The 23334-nt window shown below is 40.8% G+C and overlaps 1 protein-coding gene across 1 annotated transcript in view; it reads left to right on the forward strand.

Moving 5' to 3' along the window:
* The window catches only part of Slc9a9 (solute carrier family 9 member A9), a 505533-nt gene that overhangs the window by 87713 nt on the left and 394486 nt on the right, over positions 1-23334 (forward strand). Inside the window, exon 4 of the mRNA XM_055629498.1 lies at positions 17422-17537. Coding sequence (XP_055485473.1) covers positions 17422-17537 — 116 coding nt within the window. The remainder of the gene's footprint in view (positions 1-17421; positions 17538-23334) is intronic.

Here is a 23334-nt window from a genome sequence, read left to right on the forward strand (position 1 = left end):
TGTGTGTGTGTGTGTGTGTGTGTGTGTGTGTGTGTGTGTGTGTGTGTTTCTTAAATATATTGACATTTGAGTCTGGAAGTAGAAATTTAATTTCTATTTTGAAAATAGCTCAAGGTAACACTCTGTTAAAGCCAGCCAAGTTGTTGTAGACTGTGATGGCTCTGTATTCAGTAACATAGAAAAAAAAAATTCTTCTTTCGGGTATAAACCTCACATTTTGAAGTTGTATTTAATGAAGATAGCCTATATGAAAATACTATCTTTTGAAAATGTGTTATCAATTTTTAGGTCATTCTTCTCCTGGCTTTACTATGACAATGGTGTCACTCCACGGCCCTCTTACTCCTGCCTTGCCCTTCATATCTATCTGTCCCCTCCTTTCCACACTAGAATCCCTTTAACTAGATAAACAACTTCTAAGTACCTATGTGTAATTGACCTTGCATTCTCCTCAAGCCAGAAAGAACCTTGTTGATAAACATGATAGAAAGATCACTAAACTTAGTGTTCATGGTCATTTGGAAAACCAAATGTGTAGCCCCCAATCTTGGGGGAGTGTTCTTTTTTGCTTTTTATTGCTGTCATAAACACCATGAACAAAAGCAACTTGAGAAGACATTTTAACTCACCTTTAAACTTACGGTCTAACACTGAGGGAAACCAACCCAGAAACTCAAGGAAGAAACCCAGAGGTAGGAACTAAAAGAGAGAATACAGAAGAAGACTGATTTAATAGCTTGCTTTCATGGCTTGCAATATTTTCTTTGTTATAGAACCCGGGATCACCCAACAAGAGGTAGCACGACCCCCAGTGGGCTGAGCCCTCTCATGTCAACCATTGATCAAAATAATGCCCATAGACCTGAGTACAGGTTACTATGGTGGAGGTATCTTCTCAACTGGCATTCACCCTTTCCATATGAATCTAGCTTGTGTAATTGCCAGCAAATACATAAACAAAAATCCAGTCATTGCATGGAGTTAAATAAGTGGCAAGAGTGTTAGTTCCATCTCCTGGAAGACAAGTGTTCAGCACAGCTGAAGATAATTTCCTCATCTATTCTCATCCTAATTTCAGACTGAGCTCTTGGAAAGACTCTTGGGGCTAGAGGAATGAATAGCGGTTAATAAAGTCAGCAGCCTGTGCTTAGCCTTCAGTCAAATGAAGTTTGTGTTTCTTTTGCTTTAATAAATAAATAAATGCTAGAAAATATTACCTTTTATAGAATTTTCTATCTTCCTCTCTTGTTCCTTGCTTTTAATTTTCTTCAGACTTTTATAAAGATATAAACTTGTAAAGTTTGAAGTCACATTAAGAGTCATTTATTCTATCTCCTCACTTTGTTCCCACAAATATAACCATACATTTTTGTAGAGTAACCCAGTATCCATTTTGCAGAATAATTAAGGGCTACTTCAGTGCATCTATGGAAGGAAGCTACTGCCTCCCACAGTACTCCAAACTAATCTGACTTTCTTGAATTTTTATTATGTGACTGACTGAACTAACTAAGCTATTCATGACTTTCTGGCAAGCTTGCTTTTTGTCCCTTTTGCTGGTGTCCTTGATCACTTTATTCAGGAAGACTTAGAACTTAAAATGGTGGTGTTGGGAACAATGCTCATTTTGATGTGTGTTTTCCACAAGACTCACCTCAAGACCCATCTCAAGAACCAATATGCAGTCAATTGAAAGAGTCATCTCTTCCCAGTTAGGTCTTGGCAACCTTGGAGAATGCGTGGAGACACAAACATGTGCTTCCATGTGGAAATAACTACCTAATGACATGTCTTGGCAGCTTCCAAAATAGAGCCCTTTCCACTTTCAATTCATAGTTGCTGTTTTTTTTTAAGAGAGAGAGAATGCTAAGTAGTCTTTTTGTGCTTTCCAGAAAAAAAAGTGATAGCTGAAAAAATGAAAAAAGAAAAGGCTTGGAACAGTCAGCAGGGGTTCCTGGTCAACCATACAGAATGGAGGATTATTATAGTGTTTGTTTATAACAAGGAAACCAAGGAGAGACAGGTTGCTGCCTACGGTCAAAAACCAAGATTTACTAGTTAGCCGTCTGTTATTTCTGTTATTCCAGTAGACTGTCAGTTATCTTTCTTTCATTTTGGGTTCCTGGACACCAAGTATTGAGCAAATAAATATTGGGCACCAATATTTATTTTATGTTAACATTTTATGTTAACAGTTTTTGTACTTTTTTTCTTAAAACTTTTTTTTTTCCTACAAAGGAACGACATCAACATTTTCTTCCATTGAACCCTTTAAAGATCAGATCAGGTTTGATAAAGAACAGTTGTCTTTGTTCTTTCAAACAAAGAAGCTGTTACACAATCGAATCAACTGTGAACCTATTTATTCTTGGCCTTCATCTGCAGACAGTTCACGCAAACACACTCTGAATTGTGCCTGAATCCAAAGCCTCATCAACTCAGACCAGATGAAGGCTTGTAGAACACTTCACTTCAGTTCCTTATAGTGTAGAGCCATTGTCAGGTGGAATGCTGGAGAGTGATAGACAGGAAGTAAAGGAATAAGTTATGTCTATTGTCTGGTGTTGTATAGACCATAATACTGGGTGATGGTCAAAAAATGCCCTCACTGATCAATTAGTATTGGTTCCATGTAGGTGTAACACAAGTCTGGTTATTTCTAATACTGTCAGGAAGGAGCATTTCAGAATGACCTCTGGATATATCTTCTTTAAGAGATACTTGGGATGCTAGGCATAGAGAGCAAAGAGTACTGACGGCAAAGCTCAGATAAATCAGGAATCATTTCTATATGAAAGTAGGTGTTTTATATGCTGTTATCCTTTAAAACATCAGGGCGATTTCTTTTACATTTGATTGGTGGATAACATTTGTTATAAAAGCAAAGCCTCTGAGAAATCTGTCTGTTCTAAAGAGTGAATTGAATCATTACAAAAGAAGTTCACCCACACCGTCAAAGGAATTTCAAGTAACAGGTTGTGCTACACACACCACAAGCAAAATGGCCTGTTTAAAGCTTTCCATTCTAGATTTAAAAAGCTTTCAGAAGTACATTGACATGGTTGAAAATAAGTCAGGGCAAAGAATTAATGTTTGATTTTCATCTTTCACAAGATAAATTGTTCATTCTGTCTTGTCACTAATAATGACAACATATTTTAAGGCCATCAATCAAACTGGAACTAATATAACATCTTAATTTGAACTAAATATGTTTTAAACATCTACATTATTTATCAGCTGACTGCTTGCTGGGATATTGATCTGATTGGGGAAAATCCAGAGGCTTGCATTTTCTTGCCATTTACATTCTGTTGCAACCAGCAGTTGTTTTCAGGGTTCCAAATGGTACAGCTGGAAAAGATAAATATGCTTTAGAGAATATGAAACGAGATGGAAACTTTCCTGTGGGTGATATATTAGGCAAATTATATTCAAATCACAGGCTTTTTTTCCCCTTTGCTGAAAAAGGCTTCAGGGATTGACATGGATGGCCAGTTCAGGTGAATCTAGGAGAAATAAAAATCCCATCCCTGCTTGAGCTGCCAGCTGGCTTCAGCTAACTCATTGACCTGACCGGGTCTTGATCCCTGTGGTTGTTCAAGAGCAGATGCTGGCCCACGTTTTCAGGCTGTTTCCTCTAACACTCAATCTAAACAACTGGCTCCAAACAGTGTTCTAGTTTCACCTTGAGAAAGACGTCAGAGCATGGGCAAAGGCAGAGAGAACATGCACCTTGTGGCAGGTCCCTTACCTGTGCCAGGGGAATAGTGGGCCATCCTTCTCTTCCCTTCCTGAAGAATCAAAGCAAATGACATGATGGTCACACATCTGCTTTCAGAGGTGGAAACTCATGGCCAGTGGTCAGAGGTTCATTCACAGTCTCTCTCTGCTTTTGCCTGGGTGAATTTCATAATTTAGTTTAAAACCATATTTTAAAATTGTGTGTGTATATGTGTGTGTGTGTGTGTGTGTGTGTGTGTGTGGCGTGTGAGGCCACACATGCTATGGCACATATGGAAGTCAGAGGACAACCACATAGACTTGGTTCTTTTCTCTCACCTTTATTATGTTAATGTTACTTTTATAAAACAGTGTTTGTCTCTCAGCTTCTCTCTTAATCTGGCTATCACACAAAAAGTTGAGACTCTTTTATATTCATTTAACAAGCCTCACAGCACTGAGAACTGAGCAGTAATTAATTCTTTCTTAATCCTCTAAGCTAATTTGGCCTCCTCCCAGTATACATCCCAGAGATACTTGCACTTTGTAGCTTCCTGCTCCAGCTTCTCTCTCCTTCTGTCTTCTGAATCCCCTACTTCCTCCTCTAACTCCTCCTCCCCTGGTCTTCAAGAAGTCCAGCTCTATTATCTCTCCTGCTCAGCAACTGGCTGTAAGATGCTTTATTGGCCTACCAGGGGACAATTACGGAGCAGTGTTTACACAATTTGAGACAGGAGATTCTCAGAACAAGGGCTGCAACCAGATATGGGGAGGGGGTATGTAAATCAGCATTTGAATTATACAATAACCTTATGCCTACATTCCTGGGTTCTGGGGGCTGAATTCGGGTCACCAGGACTGGGAAGTAAGCACATTACTTCTTGAGCCATCTTGCTGATTCCCTTTCCCTTGAGGCATTTCTGGAAAGCTTCCCCATCATTATTCTTCAGAGGATATGTGCATAGTTATGGGTGTATGTACCTCACACATGGTACTCACATACACACATACATATTTCACATCAGATAATCTAAACTGATATAACTGGGCTCAAAGCGGAGGAACTACCTACATTATTCTGTTAATTAGAATATACTAGTTCCTTTAGCAAATATAGAATTTATTCTGGGGTTTTTACAGTTTTTTTAAATGAAAATCTTGAGTTTTTACTTTGGCATTTTCCACAAATTTCTTAGAAAATTTTCAGTGACCAGCATCTGGTGTGATCTAATGAAAGGAGCAATTGCCTATTTCTATTATTGTACTCTGACAACTACGTATCCTCATTTAGAGTGTCTTACTTAACGTGGCCCGGGGCCAGCCCAATGACAGCACAGGTTCTGCATATCAGAAATGCAGAACCTTGGACCCCACCCTAGCCCCCGGGGTTCATGTATTTGGCTTAAACACTAAAGCACAAGAAGTGATGGTTTAGAAAACTTGCGTTGAACCCTGACCACATTTTAAAACAATGGATGAATTTTAGCAATATGGTGCTGTATCCCACCTACAGAAAATCTGTCTTATTCTGTTTGAGGTATATCCAGTATCATAGCCTGCAAATGATCCATATTCAGCATCATGGCCTTTTTATGATTCTAATATGCAGCAAAATTTGTGACCCAATTAATTAGACAATCCCAATTCACTGAAGCTAAAACTTTGGCTAAGGCACATGCATTACTTCCGCTTGTTCTGATAGCCATTTTTCCTTTCTATTTTGTAATCCTCTGTTATTCTTTCACCCATAATCATGTCTGATCTTAAGCAACCTAGTGCCTTCTTCCTTCAGAGCATGGCTCTCCTTCTCAGGGTGTGTGTGTGGTCCTTTAGTGAATGTGGCTAGAGCCCTGCTTTCTTCAGGATTTCTCTCAGCCTCACACAAGTGTACTTGACATTGTTGACACTGAGTAATGGATGGACTGTTCTGGACACAGCTCCTCTTCACATTTGAATGTCTAGTTCTCTGCGGGACAGTGAATGTGATAAGCATAAAATCAGGGTGCCTGGTCAGGTTCTGCCCTACATGTAGTTTCTTTTTTGACCAGATTTCTTTTCTCATCCACATTCAATATTGCTATTATGCCCATTCCACATTCCTGTTAGGCTTTATATCATATTTCTTCCTCGAACCTTAAGGCATTTCACAGAAGGGAGTCTTGATCCCCGACAGATAATGGTGTAGTTTGCTGTAGCAGCAGGAACTAGCACAAAAATGCAAGGATGAATGAAGCTTCTGGAGGATGCCAGGAAGTGGAAAAATGGAAGACAATACACACACACACACACACACACACACACACACACATGCACAAAATGGATTCAGCTTTCTGCCAGTGGTCCCAAGGTCATAGACTTGGATCTCATCCAGGATTAAACAAAACTATATTTTGTCACAATTTGTTGTCTTCAGTATTTTTCATTCTTCAAAACTCATGGTGGGTAGTGGTAGGACCACAGGAAGCCAAGTGTTGAACTGGCTGAAAGGGAATCATGGGAAACATAGGGATTCTACAACTGTAGTTAGCACCCAGGAGAAACATCTTCTGGGACATACATAATCCTGAAATAAATAAGACGGTCTCCACCAAACCCAAAAGATATAGTGATGCCCCTTACAAACTGGAGAAACTAACTATAGGCAGAGCTATGTTAAATTGCCTTCTTAGTACTAAATAGTAAAAAACAGAAATGTTTTAAAATCTATTTATATTAATTGTTGGTTTGACCTATTTATGAAATGAGAATCATGATGGCCGTCCAACTAACCATTCTCTCTCTCTTTCACATACACATACACACGTTTCAGTGAAATTACAACATTTGGGGTGATAATACTCCTCCCAAAAGCCAAACATTATCCAACAAACCCCCAATAGCAGACAGGAGAAACTTCCTTTGAGTTGTTGTCTAAAGGCGTCCAAGAGGCTCCCAGAACAAGACAGGACATGGTTGTTGCCCTTGGTTGCCTTGTAGAAGTTGAAGATAAGTCCCTATTGCTAAAGACATCACATACCAGACATCGGGCTCTGAGCATTTGAGCTGGAGCTGACTGGAAAGCTTCCTCCCTGAGGGGTAGTTCTTCATTGTAACAGAAAAGAAGTCAGTAGTCCTACACAGCTCTGTTGCCTTTGAACCACAAAGACCAGTACGGCAAGAGATCCCTAATGTTGCCATAGTGGTACTTGTGTCTTGGCAATAACCAAGAGACATCTAATTGGACTGAAAGCCTGCTTAATAAGGGGGAAATGATTCCTGGTTATTGGCACTATAGAGAAGGACATGGTTAGCGAGGTCATGGAGCTTAGAGGAGAATCTATTCTTTCCACTGCCCTCAACCAGTACTGTTCTTATGTGCATTCAAAATGCTAACACTCCCACTGTGAGTGTAGACCTTACAAAAAAATGATTCTTTTCGCAGCAACGGGAGACCATTATAAGAAAGCCACAACCAGTAAAAATGCATAGCAACACTTGATAGTAGAATGTCCAGCTCCAATTGATACAACTACAAAAACACTATTACCTCCAAGACTTAGCGAACATTACAGGGAGGAAGGGAGGGATGGAAAGATTGTAAGAAGATAGAGGACCAGGAATTCTGATATGAACTTATGCCCTCTAGCTATGACAAGGAAGCTGCATCCATGAATCTCAACAACATGCTGGCTGAATAAGACCTGAACAATTCCAACACCAGTTGGCATCCCAAAGTAGATAGGGGTCCTTGCCTCTAGATGAAAAGTTGTAAGCAGTTAACTGCTGAGAAAGGGAAAATTAGTTTTTCCTAGGCACGAGTTCCATGATTGGTTATCCAATACCAAATTGTTACTCCTAAAATCATAAACATGTCAGTAATACTAAATGGACCCAGCCAGCATATTAATATGCTTATTCATTTACACGTATCTGCAACAGTGGTTAAATAAGAGGCCATGATCTTGAGGATCAGGGATGGATAGCAGTGGGAGTGATGATATGATAATTATATTTTAATAAAAATAATAAAGAGAATTTTTTATTATTTATTACGATTTATTCACTTTGTATCCTGGCTATGGCACCCTCCCTCATCTTCTCCCAATCCCACCCTCCCTTCCTCCCTATTCTCCCCCTATGCCCCTCCCCTAGTCCACTGTTAGGGGCGTTCCTTCTCCCCTTCTAGCCTATTTGACCCAGGTCTCATCAGGACTGGCTGTGCTGTCTTTCTCTGTGGCCTGGCAAGGCTTCACCCCTCCTCCTCAGAAGTGGTGATCAGAGAGCCTTTTTCACTGAATTCATGCCAGAGAAAGCCCCTGCTCCCCTTGTTAGGAAACCCACTTGAAGACTGAGTCTATGGGCTACATCTGAGCCTCAGTTTTAGGTCCTCTCCATGCATAGTCCTTGGTTAGGGTATCAGTCTCTGCAGGGCCCCCAAAGCCCAAGTTTTTTTTCTTTGTTTGTTTGTTTGTTTGTGGCTCTGTTGGTTTCTTTTTGGAGCTCCTGTCCCCTCCAGGTCTTTCCCTCTCCCCCTTCTTTCATAAAATCCCATGCACTCTGTCCAAAGTTTGGCTATGAGTCTCAGCCTCTTTTTCAATACTTCCATCAGTAGAGTCTTTCAGAGGACCTCTGTGGTAGGCTCCTATCCTATTCCATGTCTTCTCCTGCTTCCAATGTTTATCATGTTTGCCCTTCTGAATGAGGACTGAGACTCTTCCCTAGGGTCTTCCTTGTTGTTTAGCTTCTTTAGGAGTATAGATTTTAGTATGTTTATCCTATATTATATATCTAATAACCACTTACAAGTGAGTGTATACCATGTGTGTCTTTCTGCTACTGGGTTACTTCATTCAAGATGATCTGTTCTGGTTCCCACTATTTGTCTGCAATTTTCATGATTTCCTTGTTTTTAATTGCTGAGTAGTATTCCATTGTGTAAATGTACTACAATTTCTGTATCCATTCCTCCGTTGAGAGACATCTAGGTTGCTTCCAGATTCTGGCTATTACAAATAGAGTTGCTACCAACATGGATGAGCAAATGTCCTTGTTGTGTAGTTGAGCATATTTTGGATATATGCCTAGGAGTGGTATAGCTGGATCTTGAGGTAGCACTATTCCTAATTGTCTGAGAAACACCAGATTGAGTTCCAAAGTGGTTGTACAAGTTTACATTCCCACTAGCAATGGAGTAGTGCTTACAACTTTTCATCTAGAGGCAAGGACCCCTATCTACTTTGGGATGCCAACTAGTGTTGGAAATGTTCAGGTCTTATTCAGCCAGCATGTTGTTGAGATTCATGGACACAGCTTCCCTGTCATAGCTAGAGGGTATAAGTTCATATCAGACTTCTGGTCCTCTGTCTTCTTACAATCTTTCCATCCCTCACTCCCTCCCTTCTACCACAACCTCTCCAGCATGCATTGTCACATGAGTTTTTGATCTTAGCCATTCTGATGGGTGTAAGGTGAAATCTCAAGGTCATTTTAATTTGCATTTCCCTGATGACTAAGAATGTTGAGCATTTCTTTAAGTGTTTTTCTGCCATTCAATATTCCTCTATTGAGAATTCTCTGTTTAGCTCTGTACTCAGTTTTTTAATTGGATTACATTGTTTGTTGGTGTTTAAATTAGCACCCTGCACAAAACTAAAGTCCAAGTGGATCAAAGACCTCAACATAAAACTAGACACACTAAACCTGTTAGAAGCAGAAGTGGGAAAGACCCTAGAACTCATTGGCACAGGAGACAACTTCCTGAACAGAACACCAACAGCACAGGCTCTAAGATCAACAATCAATAAATGGGACCCCATGAAACTGAAAGCTTCTGTAAAGCAAAGGACACCATCATCAAAACAAAACGACAGCCAACAGATTGGGAAAGAATCTTCACCAACCCTACATCTGATAGAGGGCTAATATCCAGAATACATAAAGAATTTAAGAAGTTAAATAGAGAGAATTTGTAAGTGGAGCCCGACACAGGATAGTAGTAGGTATCAGATGTTTATGGCTCTAAGATTACCAGTTTGTTTCTCTTGAGGGATTTTGGTCATTGTTGTTTTGTTTGTTTTTTACACAATTCAGGGAGGCAATTGTAAGTTGGGAAGCTCACATAGCACTGGAGCTCTGTGACAGTATCCTTGCCTGGATGCATGGTTTAGGTTCAACAAGCATGTCAGCTGATGCTCAGAGCCTTTCCAGAGCCCTCAAAGACAAACACTTCTCTGTTAACTTGAACTATGCCTCTCATGCACAATATTTTCTTTCATGAACTCTCCTGATTCAGGTGACTTCTTCCTTCCTGAGGGTGGAAATCATGTGTTGGACTAGCTGTGTATTTTTCACAGGACTCAGCAGACACTTCCATAATATTAATGTTTACTATGTCTGTGGGATATGGGAAACAGTGACAAAGGGAGGGGGTTGAGAATTTGACATGCATACAAGCCATGGGTTCCCACAGACACTCAAAGATGCATTATCAACAAGCCATCCAGAGTCTGCTTTGCCACGTTATGCTCCTAAACACGATCAAGCAAATTTGCCGTTTTTACACTTTTCTGTGTGAGCCCCAGTAAAGCATGAGCATCTGTCTGTATGGCTTTTCAGTCATCTGAAATCCATTGCATTCCCACCCCAGCTCTCTGTCTGGAGCAAGACTTGTGTCCCCTCCTAGGCATCTAAGCTATTTGTCTCAATTTCATTTTCCAGGTTCTCTTCTACCCATTAGATCTCACTTTATATTCTAATAGCCCATAAATTAATTGGTCCTCTTGACATTGTTCAACTTCTCCAGCCGTATTATGAATCTTCTCCCTTTGACTCCAGTAACGTGTCTCTGTTAACAGATTCCTAACCTCTCTGTTTCCTCCTTTAACTACCTTGAAGTAACAGCCCCCCGCCCAAAACACACACCTCACCCCCATCCCCCCACCCCCACCTCACTCATGGGCCTTCTTCTACTTCATGTTTTTTCTATACCTTTATCTACAGCCAAGGTTATGCTAATGTAGCTCAACTATTTGCTCTCATGTTCCTAAGCAAACTCCTCACTGGTCTATTTCAGACACCAATAGTCTGTCTCACTACCTCAGACCCAACATTTTAAAATTGAAGGCTCCCTCAGCTTTCTCTGGAACTGAGTGGGATGGCTTTACTTTTCTACAAAGCACTTAGCCACAATGTGAATAAAATGAGTTAATGAACTGTTAGACTCTAAGTGTAATCTCCTTGAGAGCAGGAATAATCTACCAACAATTATTTGTTGAATGAAGAAATGGAGTGTTCAAATTAATGAATTCCTGAATGATGAAATGAATGAAATTGGCTAAAAGACCCAACCCCATGCAACATAGTGCTAAAGATTTGTGAGTTCTGCAGTGGGGTGTTAGCAATGAATGTACGCCCCAGTAAAAACAAATTGTTAGACTGAAACCATCTCTAGCACATAAACAAATAAACTGGAAAAGATGCTTAATCAAAGGGAAATATGTAGGCACAGAGTTCAGAAACCCGTGGGCTGAAGAGACAGCTTAGAGACCTCAGTTTGGTTCTCAGCAACCACACTGAGTAGCTTACGACTGCCTGTAACTTCAGATCCAGGGGACCCAGCATCTTCTTCTGGACTCGATAGGTGTTCCTGCACACACACAATTATAAATATATAGTTTAATTTTTTTTTCAGAAATTCAGGTGCATATTTATTCTAGGGCGAGTGGTTTCAGATTTCCTCACCAGTGAGTGAATGGCACATAGTTGCCTGTTTCTTGTGCTCAGGCGGACATGATCCTTCGGAGTGTTGGTGGAAATAACCCGCACTTCTCTTTCGTACCCATTAAGAATTCAACACAAAATCTGCCTTTCTTGGTGTTACAGACACAGCTTGGTGATGGTTTTGTTTTTGTTTTTGTTTTTAAGAAAAAGAGGAAAGAGAAATTTTTAAAAATACAATGATTAAAATGTCATATTTTGAAATTATCCAAGCAACTGAATGTTCTGGAACTATTTGTTTTGAAACATTTTCTCACCATGTCTTTAAGTATGCAGGTTAGAGAGTGTGAGACAAGCTGAAGAAATAAAAACTGAGCATCTTGAGCACCCAGGAAAATGAGTGTGTAGAACATTTCCCCAAATTCTCTTGCTCGGTGCCCTCCATGTGAGTGGCAATGGCACATTGCCTTTTCCTTACTCAACTGAGTGTCAGGGATTCCCAACCCCATGGTCTCCAAAGCACCTGTGCTCCACTTTTCAAAGAATAGCACCCAGTGGGCAGCATGCTTCCCTCGAGAGCCCAGATTGAAATCACTGTTATCAACAGCTGTACGCCTGATGCGGCAGCTCCTACCACTGTCCACGAAAGGTTTTTTTGTGAAGTGCTGACAAAAGACGGAACTCTGTCAAAATATATGGCTGCTAATGAGTTCACTTTTTAGCCTCCCAGTTAACATATTCATAACTAACTGTCTTATTAATCACAGCGTGGCAATGACAACAATGCCCCAATATATGAATAGCAGAATAAGAACAGCTTATTATAGTTAACAGTGATAGCGACCATCATAAGCTCAGCAAGAGTAAAAATGGGCAAAACAAGTCCGTACTGTGCTGGGTTCAGTGTTTGGGGATTTTTCTTTTTGCATTGTTTTAATGACTTAATTAAGTTAATTCAAGGATGTAACTACGATTATAATTGCTTTATGTCCAGAACTTCATAGGGAGCAAATTTGTAATTTACAGTTTTGAAGCAAGTGTGTGTGCAACCCCACCCACACACTGATTTCAAAAGGGTTCCAAAGCGTTGCAAAGCTGTGCTAAGTGTTTGTGTCTGTCCACCCATATCCAACTTAACAGAAGCTCACTGTGTGACTATTTAACCTCCGTGGCTCTTGATTGTCTCATTTGTGAAGGGGATAATTACGATACCTTCCTCAGAGGGCTACGAGGATTAAATAGCACAATGATTGTCTATTGTCTGTAACAGAACTCACTAATGTACATTATTGTTTGTTTCTACCCTGGCTATTATTTTAAAAGAATTGGAAAAAATGCAGTAAAGCAGAAGAAAAGTTCACATTTAATTCATTTTATGTAACTGCTATTAACAATAATGATTAATCCTAGGCTGTTCTAGTTTGCTTTCTATTGCTGCGATAAAAACCATGACCGAAAGCAACTTTGGGAGATATGGGGTGGAGTGGAATGGTAGGCGTGTTTGGGTGTGGGGTAGTTAGGGAGTGGGGTGTGGGAACTTGGGCCTTACTGGGACAGGGAGGGAATGAAGAAAAAACAGACAGATGGACACAGGGACAGAAAGCTGGGATCAGATGGTCTGGGCTCTCAGATACAGAAACTTCGGCAACCCAGAAGGACAGCATGGAGCAGGGGTGGGGAGGCAGTCTTCAGGCTGTAAACACTCAGGGGGAGAAAACTATGGTGGACATTTTCTGCCTACACTATCAATACCCACACTCAGAACTCCCCAGGAAGGCTTTGCCATTTCACTCTGGGTCTTACCTGGGATAGGCTTTGCCATTCCTATGGTGTTGAGGTCCTTGATATGGTTGTGCCTATGTCAATAACACACATCTCCTCAGGACCTCATACAGTCTGGCTCCTTCATTCCTCACCAGTAACCATAGCCAGATTACACCTGAGACCTGTGAGACCCTGGCATTCTCTGCTTGAGGGTAAGTACCTCAACAGGCCAGAGCAGCCCCAGAAGAGCTGTCTCAGTAGTTACTCTGTCCACAAAGATGGTGTGTCAGTAGTCCCAATCTGATGCTAGAAGCTTGGGAAGTTCCGGGAGAACTGCTGGTCCCTAATCCAAAACAAAATCTTGGAAATGTGGGTTCTGCCATCTTGAAGGCATCAGCAACAGTGGAGTGAATCAGTTCAGTGGCACGGTGGGAGGCCATGCCAGTGGAGGATGATTTTCCTTTGACACAGCTTTTCTCATCTGGGCAGCTACCTGAAGGAACCTGTCCACCACCAGAATGTGAGCCATTGTACACCAATCCAGGCAATTTCTCAGAGGAGGTTCCTGACTCAGGGGATCTTAGTTTGTGTCAAGTTAACAAAGATTGTGATAGGGAAAAAGGGTTTATTTGGCTTGTACGTCCATATCATAGTCTATTATCGAGGGAAGTCAGAGCAGGAATCTGAAGGCAGGAACTGAAGCAGAGACTATAGAGGAATGCAGTTTTCTGGTTCACTCCCCATGCCCTGCTCAGTTTGCTTTCTTACGCTACCCAGGACCACCTGACCTAACAGTATGCTGGGGTTCCCATACCAATTACTAATCAAGAAATTTCTCCTACAGACTTGCTTACAAGCCAATCTGATAGAAGCATTCTTAACTGAAATATCATCTTTCCAGATGTCTCTGGCCCATGTTAACAAAATCTAGCCAGGACATATGCTTTCGTTTTTTTCTGCCTGAAAAAGGCCTAAACTTACTCAACTTCAAAAATTTTAAATTTATTAAATTTTAATAATAAATTTTTGTACCCAATATATTCTTGTATAACTTTAATGGTTGTGTATTGGTCAGTTATATATGCTGTAATTTTCTTTGATTTTTTTTGCTATAAGTAAATACTTGTGATCTGAAACAAGCTGAATACACATATTTCAGAATATATTTGATTAATTTATTGATATTAATCCATAAAAATTTGATGAAATCAGACTACCTTAATATACTAATATTAGTATTTTTAAGGTACTAATGCCATATTGGTATAAAATGGCCTTATTGGCTCATATCAGTTTTGTTTATAGCAATGGTACAAACATGGCTTTTAGCTTCCTCTCAGCTTCACTAAGCATAGGTAGCAGCTATGTGTGTAATTTTCTCTTTTCTGAACAATGTACAATAAGCACATCTCAACTCCAAGTTTCTGCTTCCTATAAAATTAACTAGTCAATTCAGAATTCAGGGATATGATCCTAGTTTGTACTGATTATCATGATTTTACTGCCTGGTGGTTCTCACTGTCTGATGTACAGTTCAAACGAGAAAGAGCATCTGTAAGGCCAGGATGTGAAGAAGGGCTGAAAGGAAGACTAATGAAGACCACTCTGCTATCCAAAATATCACAGGGCTGACCATACTTGCAAATTCCAACCAAGGGAATGATGTGGACAGCAGATATTATTTAAATTTCTGATCATTTCCACTTTTGTCCATTCCATTAAAGTGTGTGCTGAATGAAGACACATATTTTGGTTCATTGTTTGTTTGTTTGTTTTAACTTTTTTTTATTGATTCTTTGTGAATTTCACATCATGTGTCCCCATCCCTCCATATTGCCCTCTGTCCTTGCAACCTTTCCCCACCTAAAATAATAAAACAAAGGAAAAACAAACGACAAAAACCTCACCATGAAAGCTGCAGTGTGTCGTGCTGTGTCACACAATACATTCATCTGTTGCCCAAACGTATTTACTTGCAAATGTTCATTGCAATGAGTCATGGGTCTGGTTTGAGAGCTCTGGCTTCTGTGACACTGTCAGTACTGGATTCTCACTGGGACTGCTCTCAGGTATCTTGTTGTGGTGTGTTGTGGAGATCCTGTGCAGATCCTTAGTTCTGCAGGACTGGCCCCTTCATGTGTTCCAACAGTTCATAGATGGGGAAGAAGCTGGAGTGGGCTCACTCAAAGATCCGGGTCTAGTCCTGAGTGGTAGCTCAGTTGGTCTGTCCCCTCTTCCCCCAGATCTCCTGTTTTGCCCAGGTGAGGGGCAGGGCCAGCTCTTCTACCTGCAGCAGCTGTCAAGGGGTGATATGGCCTCCCGACATCTCCTTCACCAGGGCCAGCTCTGTCATGCTGCTCCGGTGAGGGATGGGAGTGGCTCTGCTCAACCCTCAGCCATCTTCATGGTCCCAGCGGGCAGCACAGACCAGGGCTGTCTTCGTGGCCTTTGGTGGTAACATTGGGGCTTGAACCCAGACACAGTCCCCTCAACAGCACTGGCCAGGACTTCACCACATCCTTAGGTGGACATTCAGACTACTCACATCAGGCCAGCTTTCTCTATCTTAATGACCTCAGGGCTAACTTTCCCGCCTGCCACAGGTGGCAAGAGGGTGGGGGTAGGGAGGGCATCTATCCCTCGCCCATACTACCACATGGCAGATGAGGGTTCATTAATCCTTAGTAGGGGGCTTGATACAGTAGGAGTTCAGTAAAATATACATATTAAGCAACGGGATCTGGTGGGAGAATCTGTATTTGGTAGCCGGGTTGAGGCCCTTGGACTTGCCTCTTTACAGCTCCTATGGTCATACCCTACTGGCACAGTGTTCACTAATACTTAGTGCAGTCAGTCTGGTTAAGATTCACTTCTTACTCTGCAAAGCCATATTTGCGTTTTATCTCTAGCTCACTGTGGATCTATGCAATAGTGTAATCCAGAGGATGGTGTCAGCCTCAAGTTTTCAGGGGTACTCCATTACTTCTCTTTGGACTGTCTAGAGCAATGGTTCTGGCTCCCAATCTGTGGGTCACAACCCCTTTGGGAGCCAAAACACCCTTTCCCTGGGGTCATATATCAGATATCCTGCATATCAGATATTTCATTATGATTCATGACAGTAAGAAAATTATAGTTATGAATTAGCAACAAAAACAATTTTATGGTTGGGGCTCACGACATCATGGGAAACTTTATTAAAGGGTCACAGGTTATCAGTAGAGTGGAAAACACTGAAGCCACCCTTCAGGGGACACATTGTGGTGGATCCCCAGCATTGAAATCAGGCCATCTCAGTTCAAGCCTACGCACCCTGCTTGATTTGCCATGTTAAGCAGGTGACCGCATCATCCTGCGTTCAGTTTTCTCAGGTGTAAATGGATAGTGCTGACCTTATAGGCTCAACTGCAGGTGAAGTTAATTAAAGCATGTGACGAGGCAGAAACTGTAAACAAATGCTTCCCATCTCCGCCTTCATGAGCAAAGTAAGCAGCTCCCTGAGAATGCTAAGAGCTCTGAACAGCCCACATTTCTTTTTCTTTTTTTTATTTATCCTCCAAGGTGTCTGTACGCCATTGTTGTTATCCCACCTGATGAACAATGTACCGAGGTATAGACAGTTTTAATAATACCCTACAATAATCGTATAGCTTGAATGTGATAGTCACTGTTCAAATTCAAGTCTGTCTGAAATATCCTCTTAAGGAGGTAGGTCTCTCAAGAGAGTTAAAAGCACCTGTATCACTGTTGAAATTGTTTAGTTCTAACAGCTAATATTCAGCCATTTTTTTTTTTTTTTTAGCCATGCTCACAACCACAGCACAATTTTTAAAAACTAAACTACAAGTTCATGTGAGGATTTCAGCATCTGTTTAGAGATTGGACGGTCTGCAGTTTCTAAGGGCTATTACTGATTTTAGATTATATTGATTTGTAGGCAAAATTTGCTGTGCCTGCCACATTTGTCTTTTTTTTTTTTTTTTAAACATCCTTGAAGCTTACCTTATTTTCCATGGCATATGCTATCAAATGTTCTTTTGACCGTTTGCTTGGTGGATGGATTGTGATATTCATTGAAGGTACCGCCCAGAGCTGAGAGATCATAGTGACCATGAGTTGGCAGAATTGTGTTTATGCATGGTCCATATCCAGAAAGCACATAAGAATGTCCTCTGAGTTAGCAAGGGTTTACACAGGATCCAGCGTGATGTTTGAAGGTCTTCTGTTTCTCTTTTACAGGTTAATTATGTATGGCTTTGTGAAGGCCATGGTGTATGCTGGCCAGCTGAAGAGCGGAGACTTCCATTTCACTGACTGTTTATTTTTTGGTTCACTGATGTCTGCTACAGATCCCGGTAACTGTTCAAATAATGCATCTCTTTCTTTGACGAGTCAAACATTTAAATTGAAGGTTTCTCCACAGGCCGTCATCTAGTCTGCCTGGTAATAATTCTTCATTCCTCATCACAGGCTGTTGACACATCTGTAAGTGAATTAAATAAAAACTCAGGAAAGAAAAGGAAAAGAAATAGGTGATATCAGACAGCTCCTGAGAAATTGGTCAGAAAGCAATCTTCGTAGTGGGACTTTTTAAAGCTGTTATTGCTTCTCTCAAATTTAGAGCCATTCTGAGCTGTTGTCCTTAAGTTTGTCTCTATCCAACATATCTTCTTTCAAAAAGGATCTGTTAAATTAGGTAGCTTAAAGACACTTTAAAAATCGTTTATTATGGAACTTATAAAACACATCAAAGATAGGGATCAGAGTAAAGAGAACTGCCCTTTAGTGGTCAAATATGAGCAAATGGTGACATCAACGCTGATTTGTTATGACTGTATTGCGTTAAAATGAATTTCAAGCATCATATTTGGTACCTAAATACCCTAAAAGTGACTGTTGTTGCCTTTAAAAAGACCTACAACTGTTCATGATCATGATTAAATAACAAGAAACCTCTAGTCACTGTTTAAATATCCTCAGTTCAGTTCTTATTGGCATTGTTAGTTTGTTAGTAGTTTATACAAATCATATCCAAAGAGGACACGTAATGTGTTGCTGTCTGCTGACTTTTGTTTAAACTTAAGATCCTCTCCACATGCTGCGCTATATTTATTTGTTGTTTAGGAAAATAAAGAGAAATAAGTGATTGTTTTATGAGGAAACTGAACTCGGTTCCTTATGTGTGCCCAATGTTTCTTATGGTTAAAGCTAGAGGCTTAATCAGAATCAGGCTCAACTTTTTTCTACCATGATTTCTTCAAAAATGGTGCCAGGAGCATCCCATCAGAAAGCAAGCACTGATTGGTGATTCTGCTGTCAGCTTAATCCATCAAATCCATGAATTGCCACTCTAGCAAAGACTACCACAATGTCCCTGAGCGTGAACAAAATGGATTTCTTATGTGATACAATGAAAGAGAATGCTCACTAAAGGTGTCTTGGCTAATTTTATGTCAGCTTGACACAAGCTGACATTAGAGATAAGACAACTGGAAAAAAAAAGTCTTGATACGATTGGGCTGTAGGCAGGCTGGCCTGTAGAACATTTCTTAGTGGTTGGTGGGGGAGGGCCCAGGAAAATGTTGATGGGGCTGCTTCTAGGCTGGTGGTCCTGGATTCTATAAGAAAACAGGAGAAGCCATGAAGAACTCCTCCATGGCCTCCAGGTTCCGGCCCTGTTTGGTGACTTCCTTTGGTTATGAACGGTATATGGAAGCATGAGCCAAACAGTCCTTTTCTTCCTCAAGTTGCTTTGCTCGTAGTATTTCACCACAGCAGTAGCAACCCTAACTAGATAACAGAGAATCAAGGGATATCTCAGATGGTGTGAGAGAGAAAGACTTGATAGGATGAGGGTTTCCATTTGTGATGTTTAGAGAAGGTTTAGGGGGTCAGGATTTGACTCTCTATCATATGTGTCAGGAAGTAAAAGTAATCATGTAATTATCCACTTGGTTAAGTCTTGAAAGAGCTAAGATCAGATTAAGCCTAATCTATGATTGGCAAAGAAGCCATTTCCCTCTTCATGGTTAGAACAGGGGATGTTCCATAGCTTTGGCTTCAACAATGCACATTATTTATTTTTAGCGATGATTGTGTAGTCTTGTTTTCATTCTGCTCCATCCTGCTTAAGACAGAGTAACCTTGTCTGAGGTTGTTCTGCAGATGGTAATACCCAACACCTCCTGACCAGCAGCTCTCAGACCTCAGAATTTAACAGTGAACCCACCTAATTCATAGACACAGACAGCTCTGTAGATTGCTGTTTCCTGTCTGCCCGCTGGCTGTCCCAGTTCCCACTGACGGTCGCTACTTCATCCAGTACAGTCTCCTCAAAGGAGTTTCCCAGTTCAACTACTTGAGCATGCCATGGTCTCGTATAAACAAGAGCCAAGCAGGACAAGTGATTGATAATTTCCTCTAACTTACTAATTTCGAAAATAATGTGCTGTTTCCATGGCATTCTTTACATGTTGCCACCAAGACAGGTTCTTAAAATACATCTTTCCGAATGCATGGATTTTAACATAACTGCTACCTTTCAGTCTGTGCTGGTTACTCTTTTTTATGATTAAAACACTCCATTTTCACAAGCAGGGGGGAGTCTTCATGTTCGTCCTGTATTCTTTTGACATGACCCTATGGTCTTTGATAAACTTCTTGCATTTGGGTAGGCCTAATGTTCCATCCTTATCATCTATAACTTCTGTCCTTCCACTTAAAAATTAGCCATCTCTCCAAGGAGCCTTGGATCTTTCAAGAAGAAAATTTGTTTAAGAATCAGTTTTGCAACTAAGCGTTTTCATTGCTATTGGATAGATCGCTTTTAATACCGTCTATATTTAAGCAAAGTTATACCAAAAATTCATTTTAATATTTTCAGCTTGGTTTTAAGATTAGTGAAATTTTATTGTACTTTGAGTTTCAATTTGCATTTGTATTTTTCTTCTGCCTCTTTTTCTTCCTCCTACTGCATTAATGTAATTTTTACTTGCTTAAAATATATGTTCTCAAAATTACCTCACATACATTATTGCTAAAAATATAACAACTAAAAATGGCTTCAGATTTCATGTGGTTATTTTTAGGCTTTGAGTATACCCCACTTGGGATGCAGTTAAAAGTTGTTCGGATTTTAAAATCACTTGAAGTTATTCCAATGTGTGGCTAAGTCCCAGGTCCATCACGATAATGTTCTTTTGTTTCACTGAGCTTTTTCTGTTTTGTTTTAAAATTAGATAAAATACCTCAAGTATTCAAAATGAAAAACCATGGCGGGGTGGGGATGGAGAACCTAGTTGCTATCCTGTCCCCTCTGCCCTAACTTGAGATATTTTGGTAGTTGTAGGGTTAAATTTCCACTTTTAAATTTAGTCATACATCCAAACATAAAAACCCTCCGGTATACACTATGGTATATTGGCTCTTTGTTTTCGTTTTGTTTAATTAACAGCATTTTAGATGTTGGCAGCATCTAAAGATCTTTCTCCCTTTTACAGCCATAGAATAGGCCACTATTTAGCCAATCTCCTATTAACGGGTATTTGACGGTGTTTTCTTTGCTTTTAAATGAGTAATAGTGCTGCAATTAACATCTCTTAAATTAACAGCTTTTCATGTGTTTCCAGTGTGTCTTTGAGACTGATTTCTAGAAATAGATCTAGAAATAAATATTCCTAGATACTGAAATTCTCCCCTGAACCATGTACCAGTTTGCATTCATGCTACTGATCTGTGGAGGTTCATTTTCCTCACAGGCATGCCAAGGCAAACTTAGGATCCCCCATGGGTTAGGAGATTTACATCTCCCTGTGGTCTGCCCAGTCATTTCTCTTATGAGTAAGACTGAACATTTATTTACATGTTGAAGGAACATAAGTTCTTTTTTTTTTTTTTTTCTTTTTCTTTTTTCAAACTCTGGTTTGGAGCATATGGTGTATATGAGGGAATCAGAGATCCATGTGGTGTAAAAAAGATAGACTGCTCCAGCCCCAGGGTGAGGGATAACTTGGCTCTATCATCACTGCTGAGAGATTTACATTGCATTTTTCAAAATGATTCCACACCATATCACATGCCCCAGGGAAATGCCGTGGTGGCTTGGCAACAGCTTGAAGCATAAGCTCAAGACAAAAGATTTCATCCCTACTGATTTTCTAGCTAGTTAGGGCTATGCTCTTCAGCAAAACGAACACTCTGCCTTTCGGTGTTGGGTCAAATTTCAGGTCACTTTTACCCAAATGCGCGTATCGCAGAGCATTTGGATTGCACATAACCGTATCCACTGTTTCCTGGTCTCAGAAGCGTGTTTACTGCTACACCCTCAGCGTGCTGAATTCTGACTGACTTGGCTGTCTCCGGGCACATCTGAATTGTGCTCCTTCTGTTACTGGCGATATTCCCAAGGTTATGTTTAAACTACCCAGAAAAGTGACTGAAATGGGGTGGGGTGGGGGAGGACCCAGCCTAATAAATGGGTTATTTACCTGCCTTGGGTGAAGGCACTGAAGAAAAGTCCTTTAAAATCTAACGTTGGCGGCCAGCCAGGAGGGGAACCCAGGCCACCGAGTCCACATTCCGTGTCCGCCGTGTGGCAGCTGTGCGACTTTTGTGCAGCCGCTTCAGTTCCTTAGATTTCACAGGTTCTTGCAGGCGGAAGATTGGCAATCTCCCGCCTTCCCACCTCAGAAGAAGACACTGCTTCTTCATCTGTAAAATGGAAAGTTCCAACCACGGCTCGCATGCCCTTCCACCCCTAACGGTGCGAGATTCTTATTTCTGTGAGTTTTCTTTTAAAATAAACTTTAGTGTTTTTTTTTTGTTTTTTTGTTTGTTTGTTTGTTTTTAAGAAAATGTAAAATCAACCCAAAGCCAGTCAGCTGGATAGTTTGGGGTTCCGGCCCCATTCGGCAAAATGCAGCCATGATTTCACAGAGCAGAAAGCCTGTGGCATAAAAGCCCCGGGCTCCCCCTCCTTTACCCAGAGCTAATTGTTATATTAAAACACATTGAACCCACTCTCTGCTAAATTGGTGTGATTTAACATCTTCAATAACCTTAAAATACTTAGTTAACCTTACCCCACAATTATTCATTTATTGCCTAAATTCTCATGACTCACTAATTTTTGAAAGGGAACCTGTGTTCTCCAGGCCTGACGTTTCTTGGCCTTCTTTAAATGAATCCTTTCCCGTTTAGCTGCATCCGAGCCAGGGGTTATTATCCGTCCATATGCATCTGTTAGAGAAACACCTTCAGACTTTAATTCTTTCTACTGCTTCAGACTCTCTCTCTCTGGCTAGTTTTGACTTACTCCAACTAGCAAATCTCCTAGTTGAGCTAGGTTGATTTGACCACAGTTTAACAAATTTTGCCTCAGTGATGAGCCCCTTCCTGCTGCTGGGACAGTGAATGCATTCCTAGGGACAGACCCTGAAAGGGACAGTGCAGGCTAGACATCAAGGCTCAGGAATGCCCATGCAATACGTGAGTCAGCTTTTTCTTTGGGTAAATTCTGAGTAAGGGGATCAAAAAGATGGGACAAGAACAAAGAAAGTTAAATGCGGTAGCAAAAGGCTCAGCATGGGCAATGATAATCCTGCTTTGAGATAGTCAAGGCTGAGAAGAGTCCTCTACTGCGCTCTCTCTCTCTCTCTCTCTCTCTCTCTCTCTCTCTCTCTCTGTTTCCCTGGCTCTTCTTGCACTGACTTGGGGCCATTTGGTAAATTCAGAGTACCCAAGATTATGATTTTGACTAAGAAGATCTCAATGCCCTTTCTGGTGTGGTAGGTAAGATAGAAGAGAAGTCTTTAAGGACCATGAAGACACACGGAATCCCCAGCAGAGCCGTACCCCTTGAGCATGGCTGGTCACTTGTGTTGTCACCTTTGAACTAGTGTTAGCTTTGTCCACACCCTCACCCTAACTGCCTCTGAATCCTGGCTCCTCAATCTATTTATCTCAACAGCAGTTACCGCTACCGATCAGTTATTTTTATTGATTGATCTATTTATTTATGGTCTGTTCCCTAAGTGGGAAGGCTTTTCACCTATCTTTTAAAGCTAATATGTCTAGTGTCTAGAAGAGTGGGTTTTCAATAGATCGATGACTATGTTTGTGGAAGAAACTATAAGAGCCAAGTCTGGAGCATTG

The sequence above is a fragment of the Psammomys obesus genome, unplaced genomic scaffold (assembly GCF_907164565.1).
Source record: "Psammomys obesus unplaced genomic scaffold, mPsaObe1.curated_primary_1811, whole genome shotgun sequence".
Classification (NCBI taxonomy): domain Eukaryota; kingdom Metazoa; phylum Chordata; class Mammalia; order Rodentia; family Muridae; genus Psammomys; species Psammomys obesus.